The 15130-nt window shown below is 44.7% G+C and overlaps 1 protein-coding gene across 4 annotated transcripts in view; it reads right to left on the reverse strand.

Moving 5' to 3' along the window:
- Positions 1-6934: 6934 nt before the first annotated feature.
- Positions 6935-15130, reverse strand: part of Grx3 (Glutaredoxin 3) — a 75889-nt gene continuing 67693 nt past the window's right edge. For 3 of the 4 annotated variants that reach the window (XM_080283493.1, XM_080283494.1, XM_080283495.1), the window contains exon 9: positions 6935-7277. In XM_080283493.1, the coding sequence (XP_080139619.1) occupies positions 7185-7277 (93 nt within the window). In that variant the 3' untranslated portion in view covers positions 6935-7184. Of the gene's footprint in view, positions 7278-7309; positions 7443-15130 lie in introns of those variants that run through there. The other variant, XM_080283496.1, reaches the window with a different exon arrangement.

Consider the following 15130-nt stretch of genomic DNA (forward strand, 5'->3'; position numbering starts at 1 on the left):
TCCACTTTAAAGACGGCCTCAAGCTGCTCCACTACTGAGTTGACCTCAAGCCGCTCCACACACGAGACGGCCTCAAACTGCTCCACCCTCGAGACGGCCTCAAACTGCTCCACCCTCGAGACGGCCTCAAGCCGCTCCACACATGAGACGGCCTCCAGCTGCTCCACGTACGAGACAGCCTCAAGCCGCTCCATTAACCCCTTAAACGCGGCCGTGTACAGTCGTTCCCCCCCGAGTGGCGGGGTTGTATCGCGGTCTGAGTACCTGTAGGAAAATATTCGCCAAAAATCAGAGATTAACCCTAGAACATTATACTTGGTATGGCAGATAGTACTTACATTCAGCTTTCTCCAGAGACAGGTGTTGAGCCTTCGTGGACTACCCAAGGACTTGTGGAGACTTGCAAAGTTGGGTAACCAAATCTTCACTTTCACACCTCCAGCAACCCGGTTTCCCCTCTACCACAGCCTCATTCTGTCACAGTAAACTTTATACTACAACGTAAAGGTAGTTAGGATTCCGTATTTGTACAATAAGCACTGAAAATAAGGCTAAAATCAACGAAGCGTACGGCCGACATGCACTGTGGTGGCGGTCTTCCCGTCACTCAACAAACATTTCCATTTTCACAGCTAAAAACATGTATACTACATTATTTTCAATCATATTACTTCCCAAAAGATCACCACGGCGCGCTTTTTATTCTGCCTTACGCCCGCCACTTTATTCTCGTTCCTGTCGGCCACTTGCACTGACTGGGAAGAGCTAGAACTCGCCATAATGTCACTTTGAAAGCCTGCAGTAAACTGACGCTAAACAGGGGCAAACCGTGGGAAAAAAAGCTACTGTTACAACTGGGGAAACAAGCCTTTCCTAGTAGCATAAACTGCTTGTGAGAGGAGAGCGCAGATTTACAGTTCTGAGCGCTCAGAGTGCTGCCATGTATCACAGCCAGGCTGGCCGGGCCGTGGTGGGGGGGGGACGGGGGGAAAACGCGATATTTGGCAACAACTGAGGTCAGTAGTACAAAGGTAAAGTATGCTAGTTGTAGCTAGAGGGTGGTGGTACTGATAGACAATACCAGCTGGAGCCTGCTTGCCTGCGGTTATTCAGAATTTACTAGAATCGCAAACGTGACGATCCGCCATTATGTCCTTTTCGCCGAGCATCGCAAACGCGACGATCCACATTTAAGGGGTTAACAAGACGGCCTCAAGCTGCTCCTTTGCTAACGAGACGACCCCAAGCCACTCCACAAGGACTACCCACAGAGTCGGTAGCAGTCCTGAGGACAAGACACTGGCGATGGCCTCCTGCCGCGCCAGCAGATGAGAAACTTCTCCAGCCGCGCTACGCCAGCACATCGTCCTCTCGCGTCCTCCTGCCGTAGCACCAGTCTCCAGCCACGGAGTCCACCACTGACAGCCTGGTGGCAGGGCCCTGTAAGTGTCCCCGGGGCTATTATCCCTGCAGCCGGCCCCTGTGGAGGACCTGCCCTGATGGAACCCTCTCTGGAATGGCACCACAGCTCCCTCCTGATGGCAAAGCACACCAGAGCAGACCGCAGCCCCCAGGTCCCCGCTGGCGCCCTCGGCTCCCCGGGGCAAGAACCACCCTACTCCTGGCCAAGGCGACATGGACCCTCCACCAAGTGGCTCAGAAGGCATCTGGAGGAGATGTTTGGCTCTTACCCCACAAGCCAGACCTCTGTTCCCGGTCCCCTTCATCACGCCCACAGGGGACGACATCAACCTGCCCAGACTGTAAAGTGATGCAGGTGTGTAACAATATGAGAATATACAGTGAAAGTGCCAACAGTGAAATCATTCAGTGATTGTGATCAGACAGTGACTTAAAGGCAGTGTGACAGAAGTAAGGCTCCTGTACCCAAAGTAGTGATATTATGATTCATCAAACCTCCCCCCCCCCTTGCACTTGTGCCAACCTAGAATCTCCTCCCCCCCCCCTTTGTGTGCTCCCTGCAACAAAGTCAACTCAGTGCCCCCCCCCCCCCAGTGATCATCACAAGGTTGGACTTGTGGACTCTCATGTAACCCGGAGCTAGTGTTCCTAGAGACTGAATATAAATAAATATCCTGGGGCACCTAGAATCACACTGTGAACTGTAACACCCTATACTGTGAGCTGTACTGTGAACTGTATCACCCTACATTGTACTGTGAATTGTGCCACTCTGAATCGTGAACTGTGTCTCCCACGTATCCTGTGAGATACGCTCACCCCTATTCAGCAACCCCAGAATTGATGAGTCAATAATATTGTGATAAATCTTATTGTCCTTGCAGACCCTTAGTGAATATATGTGTAAGGTGTTGCCTTGAGTATTTATGCCTTGTTCCTCCTGTATTTGTAGTATCGCCCCAGTCTTGAAAGGAACCCAATACTAGGCCAGGCGTTCTTAGGACGGGAAGCCGCCCTAAAAACACCTAGCATAACACCCAGGATTATATGAATATGAACCTGCCGGAATGTAGGCTAAAGCTACCTTTGGCAGTGCACCATCCTCCTTCCATAAGGCAACGAACAGAGGGATGTTTGCATACGCGGACAGCAGAGCCACCTAGCTATAATGATACCACAAGAAGTAACATAGAGAGTAGACCAGCATACTCTCCCAAACATTTCCTCTGACTAACTACACCACATGCACTTTACATTTCACACAACGTATCCCACTACGTTACAGGGGTTGGCGCCAGCAAGGGCATGCGGCCAGAAAACTTTGCCCCCGCTACCTAATGGCAGACTTCTGGGGGGAGGCGTGGCGGGGGTTCCGCCGGCATAGATCGTGGGTCCAGGGCGAGATGGGGCTCGGGCCTGTGCTAGAGGGTACAGGGCATTGCGGTTCCCAGGCTGCCGCTTCCGCCCAATAGAGAGGGGCCCGAACCTGGGAGTAACGCCCCATGAGGCTGCCCTACCAGTGGGTGTATAATGGCGGGATAGTTGCAGTGCCAAGGCACACTTGGAGGGTGTCCCTGCAGCTGTCCTGGCAGGGTGCCCTGAGGCCACTACCACAGCCATTGGTAAGCTGGTGGGCTAGGGGTCCCAGATCCATTGCCTGGACCTGGGACTGTGCAGTGAGTGGGACCTGTGCTATGTCTGTCCCCCTTTATTAATACTGAAGATGACAAAACAAAAGTTTCAAAGCAAGCCTGAGGACAGTAAATCACCCATGGGGATGAGGGTGGGTTCATGGAATGTGGGAAGTTTGAGGGGAAGAGCGGGGGAAGTTGTTGAGGCATTCAGTAGGAGGTGGGTGGATGTGGCGTGTTTGCAGGAAGTCCGGTACAGGGGTGGATCAGCCAGAAAGATTGTTGGGAAGGACTGTTACTATAAGTTGTTTTGGCAGGGGGGGGGGGACAGACAGATATGGAGGTGTTGGTGTGATGGTTGCGGAGAAATGGGTGGAATATGTTATGAATGTTTTGAGAGTAAGCAATAGGATACTGGTAGTGAAAATTCTGTTGGGTAGAAAGGTAGCTGCGATTATATCGGCATATGCACCACAGGCAGGATTGGATGAAGCAGAGAAAGATAGATTTTGGGATGATTTAATACGTGTAGTGGGTGGTATGCGGGATGATGAGATAGTGATTTTGGGAGGGGACTTAAATGGTCAGGTAAGTGAAGCAGCACAAGGTTATGTGGGAGTGTATGGGGGATGTGCGTATGGTCTAAGGAATGCAGAAGGGGAAAGGATACTCGAGTTTGGGGAGGCAACGGACATGATTGTGTGCAACACATATTTTTGGAAAAGAGACAGTAGGTTAATTACGTATGAGTCGGGGGGAAATAGCAATCAGATAGATTATTTTGTGGTTAGGAGGGCTGATAGGAGGTTAGTGAGGGATGTTAAAGTTATAGGATGTGAGGAGTGTGTGCAGCAGCACAAACTATTGATTTGTGACATGGTGCTTAAAGAACAAGTGATGAAAAAGAGGACTTACGTACCTAGAAGGAAAATATGGAAGCTGAAAAACCAAGTAGTAAGGGATGCCTTCTACAGCGAGTTGAGGAGAGTGGTGGCTGAACAGGGAGCTGTAGACAGAAGCGTTAATGAACAGTACAGAGCCCTCAAGAACAATTTCTTGAGAGTTACTGACATAACATGCGGTTGGACAAGAGGACCACCAAGACATAAAGTAACTCGGTGGTGGGATGAGGGTGTAGAAGCTGCAGTTAAGGAGAAAAGAAGGCTTTTCCAGGAATGGAAGAAGGGTGGTAGCAAAGAGGAATATTTGGCTGCCAAGCGTAGGGCTAGTAGAGAGGTATACAGGGCAAAGTCTGAGTCACAGAGACAATTACTTGAAAACCTAAACCATGGGGAAAGGAAAAATATGATATTTAGGGTGGCAGGTCAAGTGAAGAGAGATAATCGGGATATTATTAGTGAGCAGTGTGTGAAGAATGATGAAGGAAGGGTAGTGGTGAACAGTGAGGATATTAAAGATGCATGGAGAGAGCATTATAACTGGTTGTTGAATGAGGAGTTTGACTGGGACAGGGAAGGTTTGGAGCCAGCAGATCCAGTGTCTGGCCCTTGGCCTTTGATTGATACTGCTACTGTGAGTGAGGCAATAGGCAGGATGAGGGTGGGGAAGACAGCAGGTGTGTCTGGGTTGACTGCCGAAATGTTGAAGGCCTCAGGCAATATAGGGGTGAGTTTAGTCACTGACCTGATAAATAGGATTATTTATGAGTGTGTTGTCCCAGAGTGTAACTGTAAATTTGTATAAAGGGAAGGGTGATGCCCTGGAAAGAGGAAATTATAGAGGTAAAAAGCTTTTAGATCAGATACTGAAGGTAATGGAAAGAGTTTTAGAAGGTATGATTAGAGAAAGAGTGAACACTGATGAGATGCAGTTTGGGTTTATGCCAGGTAGGGGGACCACTGATGCCATATTCATTGTTCGACAGCTTCAGGAAAAATATATTGGCAGGAGAAGGGATCTTTATTTTGTTTTTGTTGATTTAGAAAAGGCCTTTGACAGAGTCCCTAGAGAGGTGGTGAAGTGGGCAATGAGAAAGCTTGGCTTGGAGGAGTGGCTGGTTAGGGTGGTTATGGCTATGTATGTGGGTGCTCACACCCAGGTAAGAGTGAATGGAGATTTGAGTGATGAGTTTTCCGTGAATGTTGGTGTGCATCAGGGGTCAGTCTTGAGTCCCATGTTTATCATGGTACCTGAAGCCCTTTCACGTGACTTTAGAAACGGACTCCCGTGGGAGCTGTTGTATGCTGATGATTTGGTGTTGACTGCAGAAAACAAAAGGGAGGCGGAGGAAAGGTTTAGGAAGTGGAGAGATGGTATGGGGCACAAGGGTTTAAGGGTAAATGCATATAAAACAAAAGTGATGATATCTAGGGTTGGTGGCGGTACTGTCAAAGACGAGGGAGAGTAGCCATGTGCAGTTTGCCACAAGGGCCTGGGAAGTAATTCCATATTGTGCGGTGTGTGTGATAAATGGGTGCATAAGAGATGTAGTGGTATCAGAGGTAGACTGCGAGATAATGGTGATTTTATGTGTACGGCGTGTCGGGGTGAGCAGGTGGAGATTGTCAGACGTGAAAGGATTGAACTTGCTGGTGAATCTCTTGAGTGTGTGGAAGAGTTTTGTTATTTGGGAGACATGTTGTGTGCTGGAGGTGGGGCTGGAGCTAGCTCTGTGGCTAGGGTGAGAAGTGGTTGGATGAAGTTCAGGGAGCTCTTGCCTCTCCTGACATTGAGAGGACTCTCCCTATGTGCTAAGTGGTCTTTGTATGCAGCATGTGTTAAGAGTGTAATGCTGTATGGTAGTGAGACCTGGGCAGTGAAGGAGGAAGATATTCGCCAGCTCAGACGTACAGAAATGACAATGATTAGGTGGATGTGCAGTGCATCCCTGCGTCCAAGGCCTGGAGGGGCCAGGTTTATGATGGAAGAGTTGAGAGGTAGGATGGGATTGGAGTGTATTGGTGTTGTGATGAGGAGAGGTAGATTGAGATGGTTTGGACATGTGGAGAGGATGGGGGATGATAATTGGGTGAGGAAGGTGAGAAGTGTTAATACTGGGGGTGGAGTTATGAGGGGTAGACCGAGAAAGACATGGGACGAGGTCATTAACTGTGACCTCAGGGTTAAGGGACTGAACAGGGAGGCTGCAATGGATCGTGCAGCGTGGAGAGCCGCCATTAGGTGACCAAGGCCGACACATGCAAGCATGTTGGAGCCTTTAAAAATGAAATGAAAACAAAGAAGGCCTCCCCCCCCAAAAAAAAAAATACTGCTACAATATATCGACAATATATCTTTGTAAATAATATCCAAGACAAACAAGGAAGAAAATTATAAAAAGAATGGCTGGCCAGCTTTCACTAATGCAGAGAAAACCAGCTGCTCTGTCAAAACCACAAGTTCTAGATTCAAAATACTATCCAGTGATTTCCCACACGGCTCAAACCTTTCACCAACTCTTCCTCCTTGACCTACCAACAACAATCCCTTCAATAACAATACTGTCCTATACTGATGACTTGTCAGTAGATTCACAACACAACTCAACAACCAGCAGCCCTCTTCCATCCATACTCACAAGAAAATTGACAGACTAAACACAAAGGCTGCATCATCAATCAAATGAGCCATTTACCCTTCCCACCAAACATGAATCTCAAACTTGTAAGTTTCCCTCTTTAACTAATCACTCCCACTGGAAAGATGCCCCAACATTCATGGATTTAATATGAACACATACGACTTTTTCAGCATAAAAGTAATCGTGTAATTGCATCTCAGAAACTCCAGTCCATTTACACATTCATTTCTCACAGAACTGGAGCTAGTGATGAAAATTTTGTCATCGCCTAAACAAAGCGTTAAACAAAAATACTGTACTCATTTATGAAGGATGGAAGGAAAAATAAAAGACACGTTCAAAGCAGTTCATTTGGTCTTTAGGTGACAGGATCATTTGATTACCAACATTTTACAGTAGTACCTTCAAAGCACTTAAGGCAAAAGTAACAATTAGGAATACATTGTGCTACAACAGAAATAATTTCTCTTGTTGCAGCTTTGAACCTTTCAAAGGAAGAGGAGTGATGGATTGCTAACAACTAAAGAGATTTAGTTTTCCAGCTGTCCTCTGTAGTCTCCAGTTTCTTGAAAACTTGAATCACTGCTGCTTTATTCTCCTTTCAGAGTTGAGATGAGTTCCCCTGATGCCTGTAATTCCTTCAAAATGTCTAGGCCACCAACCAGCTCACCTTTAACATATACCTGTTATGGGATAACATATGAAACACCATTAGCTGTCTTGTGAATCCCTTTAATCTGGACGACATCTCTTTAAGGTTACTGTATTCCAGATGACATCATTCAGCTTCAGAAAGGCCTCTTGCTGCTGCTGCTGTTCTTGCAATCCCAGTCTCATCTCGCTGTGGACTACAGGAAACTAGTCATTTATCAACTGGGTGCTCTCAGAGATGTTTTGCCGTGGATTTTTTTTTTTTTTTTTTTTTTTTTTTTTTTTAAAGGTGCATGAGGCAAGTGAGTTGTGGTATGTGGGGCTGCAATGATGAGTGGGCATAATGGACTGTTTGTGAGTTGTATTTTGTACTGGTACTGATACAAGGGGGAGAAATGGTTGCATCATAGTCTGATTAGATGCACTCGTGCACCTCTAGGTAGAGTAGTTCCTGAGACGCTGATGCCTGGTGGTGGTTCATGAATGATATTATTTGGCAGAAGGATTGGGATGGCTGTGGTGGCTATGTGTTTATGCATGTGTTGTGAAGTGTACTGTTGGTGCTGAAGGAGGATGCCTTCCTGTGGTGGCACCAACATAAACAGGTAACTCTGCTGTCAGTTTATACAAACATCTCTCAAATCCCTACCTATCCCCCAGAAGCAGAATGGGGAACTGCAGAAGGGTAACTTCTGCCTGCAGTTCACCATGTTCACTTTCAGGTGAACCCAGAGCCACAACAACAACAACTAGTATTGTGTTGGGTGTAGAACACAATACTAGTAGTTGGGTGTAGAACATGGTATGTTGGGGCTGTTCGTTTTTTGCTTCTTTGCGGTGTGGGTGACATGAAGTTACTGCTGTAATTCAGCAAGCAAAGGCCAATTAACATAAGTACTGGAACCAGAGTGGAAAAACCTGACAATAATTAGTATCATATCAGAGTCTACTAATTCTTACATGGTTTTTGCTTTACAATATACACATACTGTACTAAAAAGATTTCTAACAGTAATTTTCAAAACTGAGAAAACATGTTTTAAACACCCCATTAGTTTCATATTCATTAATAGTAGAGAGAGTTACCTGTATCTGATAATAACAAAGTGAACATAATGTTCACCACAGACAATTGTGGAAGCTACTGATTGTACACATTCTACTTACCAGTCAGCAGTATCACCATTAGTGAATTTATTTATTTACTTTTTTTTAAGCAAGTAAGAAGGATCCAAAGGCAGGAAGCAAGCAAGATTGTTCCCTCCTTAAAAGAAGAAAAAAATGATCTGTTCATTTTCAGATCTTCGACACATTACATTTAAAAGACTGAAGGTCATAGGCGGAGGGAAATACTGCAAGAAAAAGCTAGTCCCATAGTTGACCTATTACATACATGAAAGGCTGGGACTGTCAGTTAACTCTTGCATTACAGGGTTGGAGAGAAAAGGCATGAAAGTTTGCTGCTATCTGGGTGTTAAGCACCAACCGTAATGGAGGGGGGATCAAGCAGAAAGTTTAGAAAGCAGTGAACACTGAAGTAGTAGTGATAGAGAGGAGATGCAAATGTGCAGTAGACAGAGGTTGAAGGGAGTCAGTAAAAGACGGAGAGTTAACACTATGATAATTCTTTGACGCCACCATGTTAAGAGCTGCATGTGGGAAGCACCCCCACACATGAGAGCTGTATTCCACACAGAGGTCAATAAAATCCCTGCATAAAGTCAACAGCTGTGCTGGGGTAAAAAAGGCACAGAGTCGGCTTAGCACATCTAATCTCTTGGAAGCAGATTTTGCAAGTGAGATACAGATTACTTCCAAACTTCTTATCCACTCTTTAGTTACTCTCTCTTACTGGTCTTTTCACCTCTCTCCTTTTCTCAACATATAGCTCACTATTCCATCTCTCCACATCAATCATTCCTCAACTTTCCATCCAGTCATTATATGCTTTCTTCTCTGTCTCACCTTGTTTCAACTCATCATTCCACTACACTGTTCCTTGCATCCTCTTACATCTCCTGTTCATCCTACATGTTACTCATACGCTACATGGATTTCTTTTGTGAATATCTTACACATGCCTTCCACCCCCTCCATCTGCTTGAAATCATACCTACCCAGTCACTCCATCATTCCACCATACTGTTCCTTGCATCCTCTTATGTCTCCTCTTCATTCAACATACTACACACATGTTGCACAGATTTCTTTTGTGAATATCTTACACATACCTTCCACCTCCTCCATCTGCTCCAAATCATATCTACCCTGTCACTCCTCTACCTCTCTCATGTATTCCGCCTTTTTTCCCCATCCTCTTGCAGCATTTCTACTCTCTTGCAGGAGTTCCCTGCTTTCTCCTGTCTGTCTCTTCTTTTGTTAACCCAACACTTTTGCATCTCTATCTTGGACAGTACTATGTAGTGATCAGGTTGTCCACTCCCCCAATCTCAATACACTCTCGTGTCCAACAGTGATCTTCTCATTCACTCATCCACACATGCATAATCTGTCACTGCCTTCCATTCCTCCAACTCACCATACATCCTCCTTATCGCTCACCATTTATACCTGTGGGTCATTTTGTGCCTAAAGAAGGTACTTTACTGGTTATTGCCAGGCCCTTTCCTACAGAAATATTCAGCAGAGCACTACCATTCCCATCCATTTCAGCATGTACACCCCACTCACCAATAACCCCATCTACCCTGATATTCCCCACTTTTCCATTCTTATCTCCAGTCAAAGCACTCTCTCATTCCTTTCAAACTTTTCTATTTACATTTCCACTTTTGCCCAAAATTCATCTTTCACTCTAGTCATTTGGTCCTTTGTTAGGACATATAAACAATCGTCCACTCTTGTATTCCAACTTTCTTACCAACATAATCCAAGATCTGACTGATCCATACTTATTTACAGTATCCTTTTATATACTGCATACAGCAACACAAACACCCTCCTTTGTCCCCTCATTCATATCTACTCTTGCGTATATACCTAATTCAGTACTCCCACTCTCACAAACTCATCTCATCACTTGGCCTCAGTCAGCCCATACCATATATGTCAACTTTTGCATCCTCAAGAATCTGAAAACTCTCTCACTTTCATTTCATCATTTACATCTACCACATTCCAGGTCATCATCCTTTTCATTTCCTCTGTCCAGTCCATAATTGTCAACTGTAGGTCCATTCAGCAGAAACTTCTTTGTTGTAGTTAGCTAATTTTACTAGGTAGGACATTGGCCATCCACCAACCTACTTTTTGTCACCTAGGGAACATGCATGCTTTGGTTACATGATTACCACTCAGCATCATAAATAACTTTCCTGGCTATATATATATATATATATATATATATATATATATATATAAAAAAAGCCATCAATCAGTTTAGTCACCTATGGGTAGCTCTACATTGGATACGTGGATGACAGACACTCCCAACCACCAAATATATACTCCTGAGGAGTAGACTGTAGCACCAGTCGAGCAGGGCAGTACTACTGAGGTGGATGGAAAGCTGATGACAGGGAGTGCTGGAGCTCCCGTTTCATCAGCCCTCATGACTAGTTCCTGACCATCCCCCTTTGCTGAACTTTTTCAGTGTCTCAGTTACACAGAGAGTAGGCCAGCATGCTCTCCAGTACAAATTTCTCTAACTATCTACACCAAACTACATGCACAGTACACACTACACTTCCTTTTCCAAAAATCAAAAATCATGGCGTCACAACACACAGCCTCGGAGTCCCCAGGGGGGGGGGGACCATAAATGCCCCCACCATCCGCCCCTCTCCCGATGACGACTCAAGGTGCCTGGAACCACTGTCTGACTCTCTTCTTCTTCATTTCTGCAACATTCGCGGCCTTTCCTCTAACTTTCGCTCTGTTGAGCACCACCTCTCCTTCTCTAAACCTCACCTTCTTTTTGTAACGGAGACTCAGCTGTCTGAGGCAACTGACAGCAAACCCTTTTCTGTATCCTCCTGCTTTCTCTATACTCATTTCAAAGCCAAAGGTGGCTGTTGTGTATATATACGCAACGACTTATCTTGCTCTCGTGTTCCTGAACTCGATTCTTCTGAATTCTCTACACTCTGGCTTCGGCTTTCCTGTCATTCTCTGACTAAATATATCTGTGCTGTTTACTTATCCCCTAATTCTACTGACTATCAAAAATTCTTCGACAATCTTACTTCTACGATGGAACACATTCTATCCATTTCTCCTTTCTCTGAAATCTCCATTATAGGAGAATTCAATGTTCACCACCACCTCTGGCTCTTCTCTCCTTTCACGGATCCACCTGGTGAACAAGCCTACATCTTTTCTATCCTTAACCCCTTAACCGCGGGGCGTCACTTTCGTGACACTTGGGAGCAAGGGATCATACCGCGGGGCGTCGCTTTTGTGATTCTGTGTTATTTTGAATTCACCCGGGCTTCCAAGTGGGGGCCTGTATCATCTATCAGTACTGCCAATGTCCAACACTAGTCAGCACTCCTAATCTCATCTGTACTCCCATCCATTGTTGACAATTTAGCCATTTCTCCCCGTTCTTGACTCCCCTCCCTACCCCCCCTCCATTACCCTATCCTCTTGCCTGCCCGGCCGTGCTACGCTAAGTAAATCTTCCCTGGAATTTTTCACTGATTTCATCCATTGAAATAAGCCCTATGTCCTATTCTTATACCAAATAATATATACAAGAAAGAAATAAGGTAAGTGAGAGTGCCATACACCTGGAATTGGCTAATTATCACCTGACAACACCTCACGTGCACTCGTTCGCTCATTTTCGCTGTTTTTTTCCCCTTGAAATATGCCGTATAATCTATTTTCGTAATAAATATACATGTAAGGAGGGAAGGGAGAAGCCTAAGTGATATTTACATTCACCTGGAACTACCTAATTTATAATGTATTGTCTAGATTTCCTGCCAATCATATCAGTGCTAGACAAAGCTGTTTCAAGATATAACATTGGTAGCTCTGATTATATATCTCCTAAGTAGGCCTCTAATCTATTTTTGTAATAAATATACATGTAAGGAGGGAAGGGAGAAGCCTAAGTGATATTTACATTCACCTGGAACTACCAAATTTATAATGTATTGTCTAGATTTCCTGCCAATCATATCAGTGCTAGACTTAGCTGTTTCAAGAAGTAATATTGGTAACTCTGAATAACCCCTAGCAGGCCTCCACGCTGGTCCTCCGTTATCAGTTCACTCTCATCTTCCGAACCGAGAGTACATATGTTTCTTCTTGCTGACTTCAAGGCCTTTTTTCACCCCCATGCAAATGGCCCTGTGACCTTTACCCCCTACTAAACCTCGTGTGGAAAGAGGTAAAGGGCTGACAATTGATAAAAGAGTGACTACGATCTTTCTATTGAGTAAAACAGTGCAAGTGGAATTGTAAATAATGTGTAAATAATGTGTAAACAGCAAGTGAAAGTAATGAATGTAAATATACGTGAACAATGGAAAATAGTTTTATAAGTTATTTCAAGTGACAGTGCACAACACAGTGTAAATAAAATAGAAATGTAAATAACGTAAATAAAATAGAGAACGTAAACAGAAATGTAAATGAGTAGTATTATAAGAATACGAGTATATACCCTAGGAGTAATGAAAGTGAAAGTTTCACTCTAGCATGTCTGAATGCTATGAGTTATGAGAGTGAAGATGAAAGTGACATTCACTCTCAATGCCAGTATACAGGACAAGAAAGTGAATGCTACGTATTTTACTGAAAGAAATTGAATCCCTACAGTGACAATAAACTAATACTACTGAAGGAAACTTATGGATAAAGACTGTAGATATATATAAGTGTTATATAGTAATAGAAATATAAAGTGTGTGGGGTTTTATGAATAATAAATGACAGACTATCAAGAGCGAACTAGTGCCAGTGCGACGATCAGATGCGCTCGTAATTTCCATTGCTTTCACAGTGTTTTTTTTTTTTGAGTATGGATCCCAAACTACTTGAAAATTGTAGAATAGTGTTTATAGTGTTTGTATCTGGCTGTGGTAATCATATTACGGGTTGTCGGGAAGTGTAAAGTGGAGACTTCGTTACCCTACTTCAGAGGTCTCCACAAGTCCTACAGTAACCGACGAAGGCTCAACAATCATTCCAGGAGAAAGCTGAAGGTATGTGCCATAAGCATATGTAATTTTATTATTCTAGGACTAATAACTGATTTTTGGCAAATATTTTTTGAGAGTCTGTCGGAGCCCAAATAACCCCGCGGCACACGCAAGTCATTGATAAACAAGCCCGCGGTGTAGGGGTTAATGACCTAGAGCAGCTTGTACAGCACCCCACCCGTATCCCTGACCGCCTTGGAGAGAGCTCCAACATACTTGACCTCTTCCTCACAACTAATCCTTCTGCTTACTCTGTTAATCTTTTCTCTCCGTTGGGCTCCACCGATCACAACCTTATTACCTTAACCTGTCCTATCACTCCGGTACGGCCTGTGGACCCTCCAGGGAAACGTCATCTGTGGCATTTTGGAGCCGCGGACTGGGAGGCCCTCAGGCAGTACTTCTTTGATTTTCCCAGGAATGATTATTGCTTCCGTGGCCGTGAGCCATCTGAGTGTGCCTTGCGCATTACGGAGGTTATTCTCTCGGGCATGGAAGCATACATTCCTTTCTCATATCCTTTGACTAATGCAAGAAAGCCTTGGTTTAATCACGCTTGTTCTAATGCTGTCCGCAACAAGGAGAGGGGCTACAAAAGGTACCGGAGCCAACCCACCCCTGAATCACATCATCTTTACGTTTCTGCCCGGAATCATGCTAAGTCTGTTCTTCGCTCTACTAAAAATAATTTCATCCATACTAAATGCTCTCAACTCTCCAACTCGAATTCTTCCCGCTCCTTCTGGCACCTTGCCAAAAATCTTTCTAACAACTTTACCTCATCATCCTTCCCTCCTCTTTTCTACTCTGATGGTTCTGTAGCTATTTCTTCTACTGATAAAGCAGATCTCTTACAGACTTTCTCCTCCAATTCCACCTTAGACGATTCCGGTGCTGTTCCTTCATCACTTCCCCCCTCTGACTTCCTCATGGCTGACATTAAAATTTCTTCAGTTGATGTATTTTCTGCCATCACTGGCCTCAGTACTAACAAGGCATATGGGCCTGATGGGGTCCCTCCTGTTGTTCTCAAGAACTGTGCTTCTGTGCTTACACCCTGCCTAGGCAAACTCTTTCGCCTTTGTCTGTCAACTTGTACCTTTTTCTTGCTGGAAGTTTGCTCTCATTCAGCCAGTCCCAAAGAAGAGTGACCACTCCCAACCCTCCAACTATCATCCAATTGCTTTAACGTCCAGTATTTCAAAAGTTTTCAAGTCAATTCTCAACAGAAAAATTTTAAGGCATCTTTCCTATCACAACCTTCTTTCCGATCGTCAGTATGGGTTCTGTCAGGGACGCTCCACTGGCGATCTTCTCACCTACCTTTCAGACTCCTGGTCATCCTCCTTTCGGGACTTTGGCGAAAGCTTTGCCATTGCACTTGACATCTCAAAGGCTTTCGATCGAGTCTGGCATAAATCTTTAATTTCCAAACTGCCCTCCTACTGTTTCTATCCTTCTATCTGTGCCTTCATCGCTAGCTTCCTTTCTGGTCGTTCTATAGCCGCTGCTGTAGACGGCTATCGTTCTTCTCCTAGATCTATCAACAGTGAGTTCCTCAGGGCTCTGTCCTATTACCAACTCTCTTCCTTTTATTCATCAATGATCTTCTAAGCTGTACATCTAACCCTATCCACTCATACGCTGATGACTCCACCCTTCACCTTTCCATTCGGTTCCCGCAACGCCCATCTCAACAGTTACTTCAGCAA

Source organism: Coenobita brevimanus, chromosome 97, assembly GCF_032717465.1.
Source record: "Coenobita brevimanus isolate Jiangsu-jjx chromosome 97, ASM3271746v2, whole genome shotgun sequence".
NCBI classification, from domain to species: domain Eukaryota; kingdom Metazoa; phylum Arthropoda; class Malacostraca; order Decapoda; family Coenobitidae; genus Coenobita; species Coenobita brevimanus.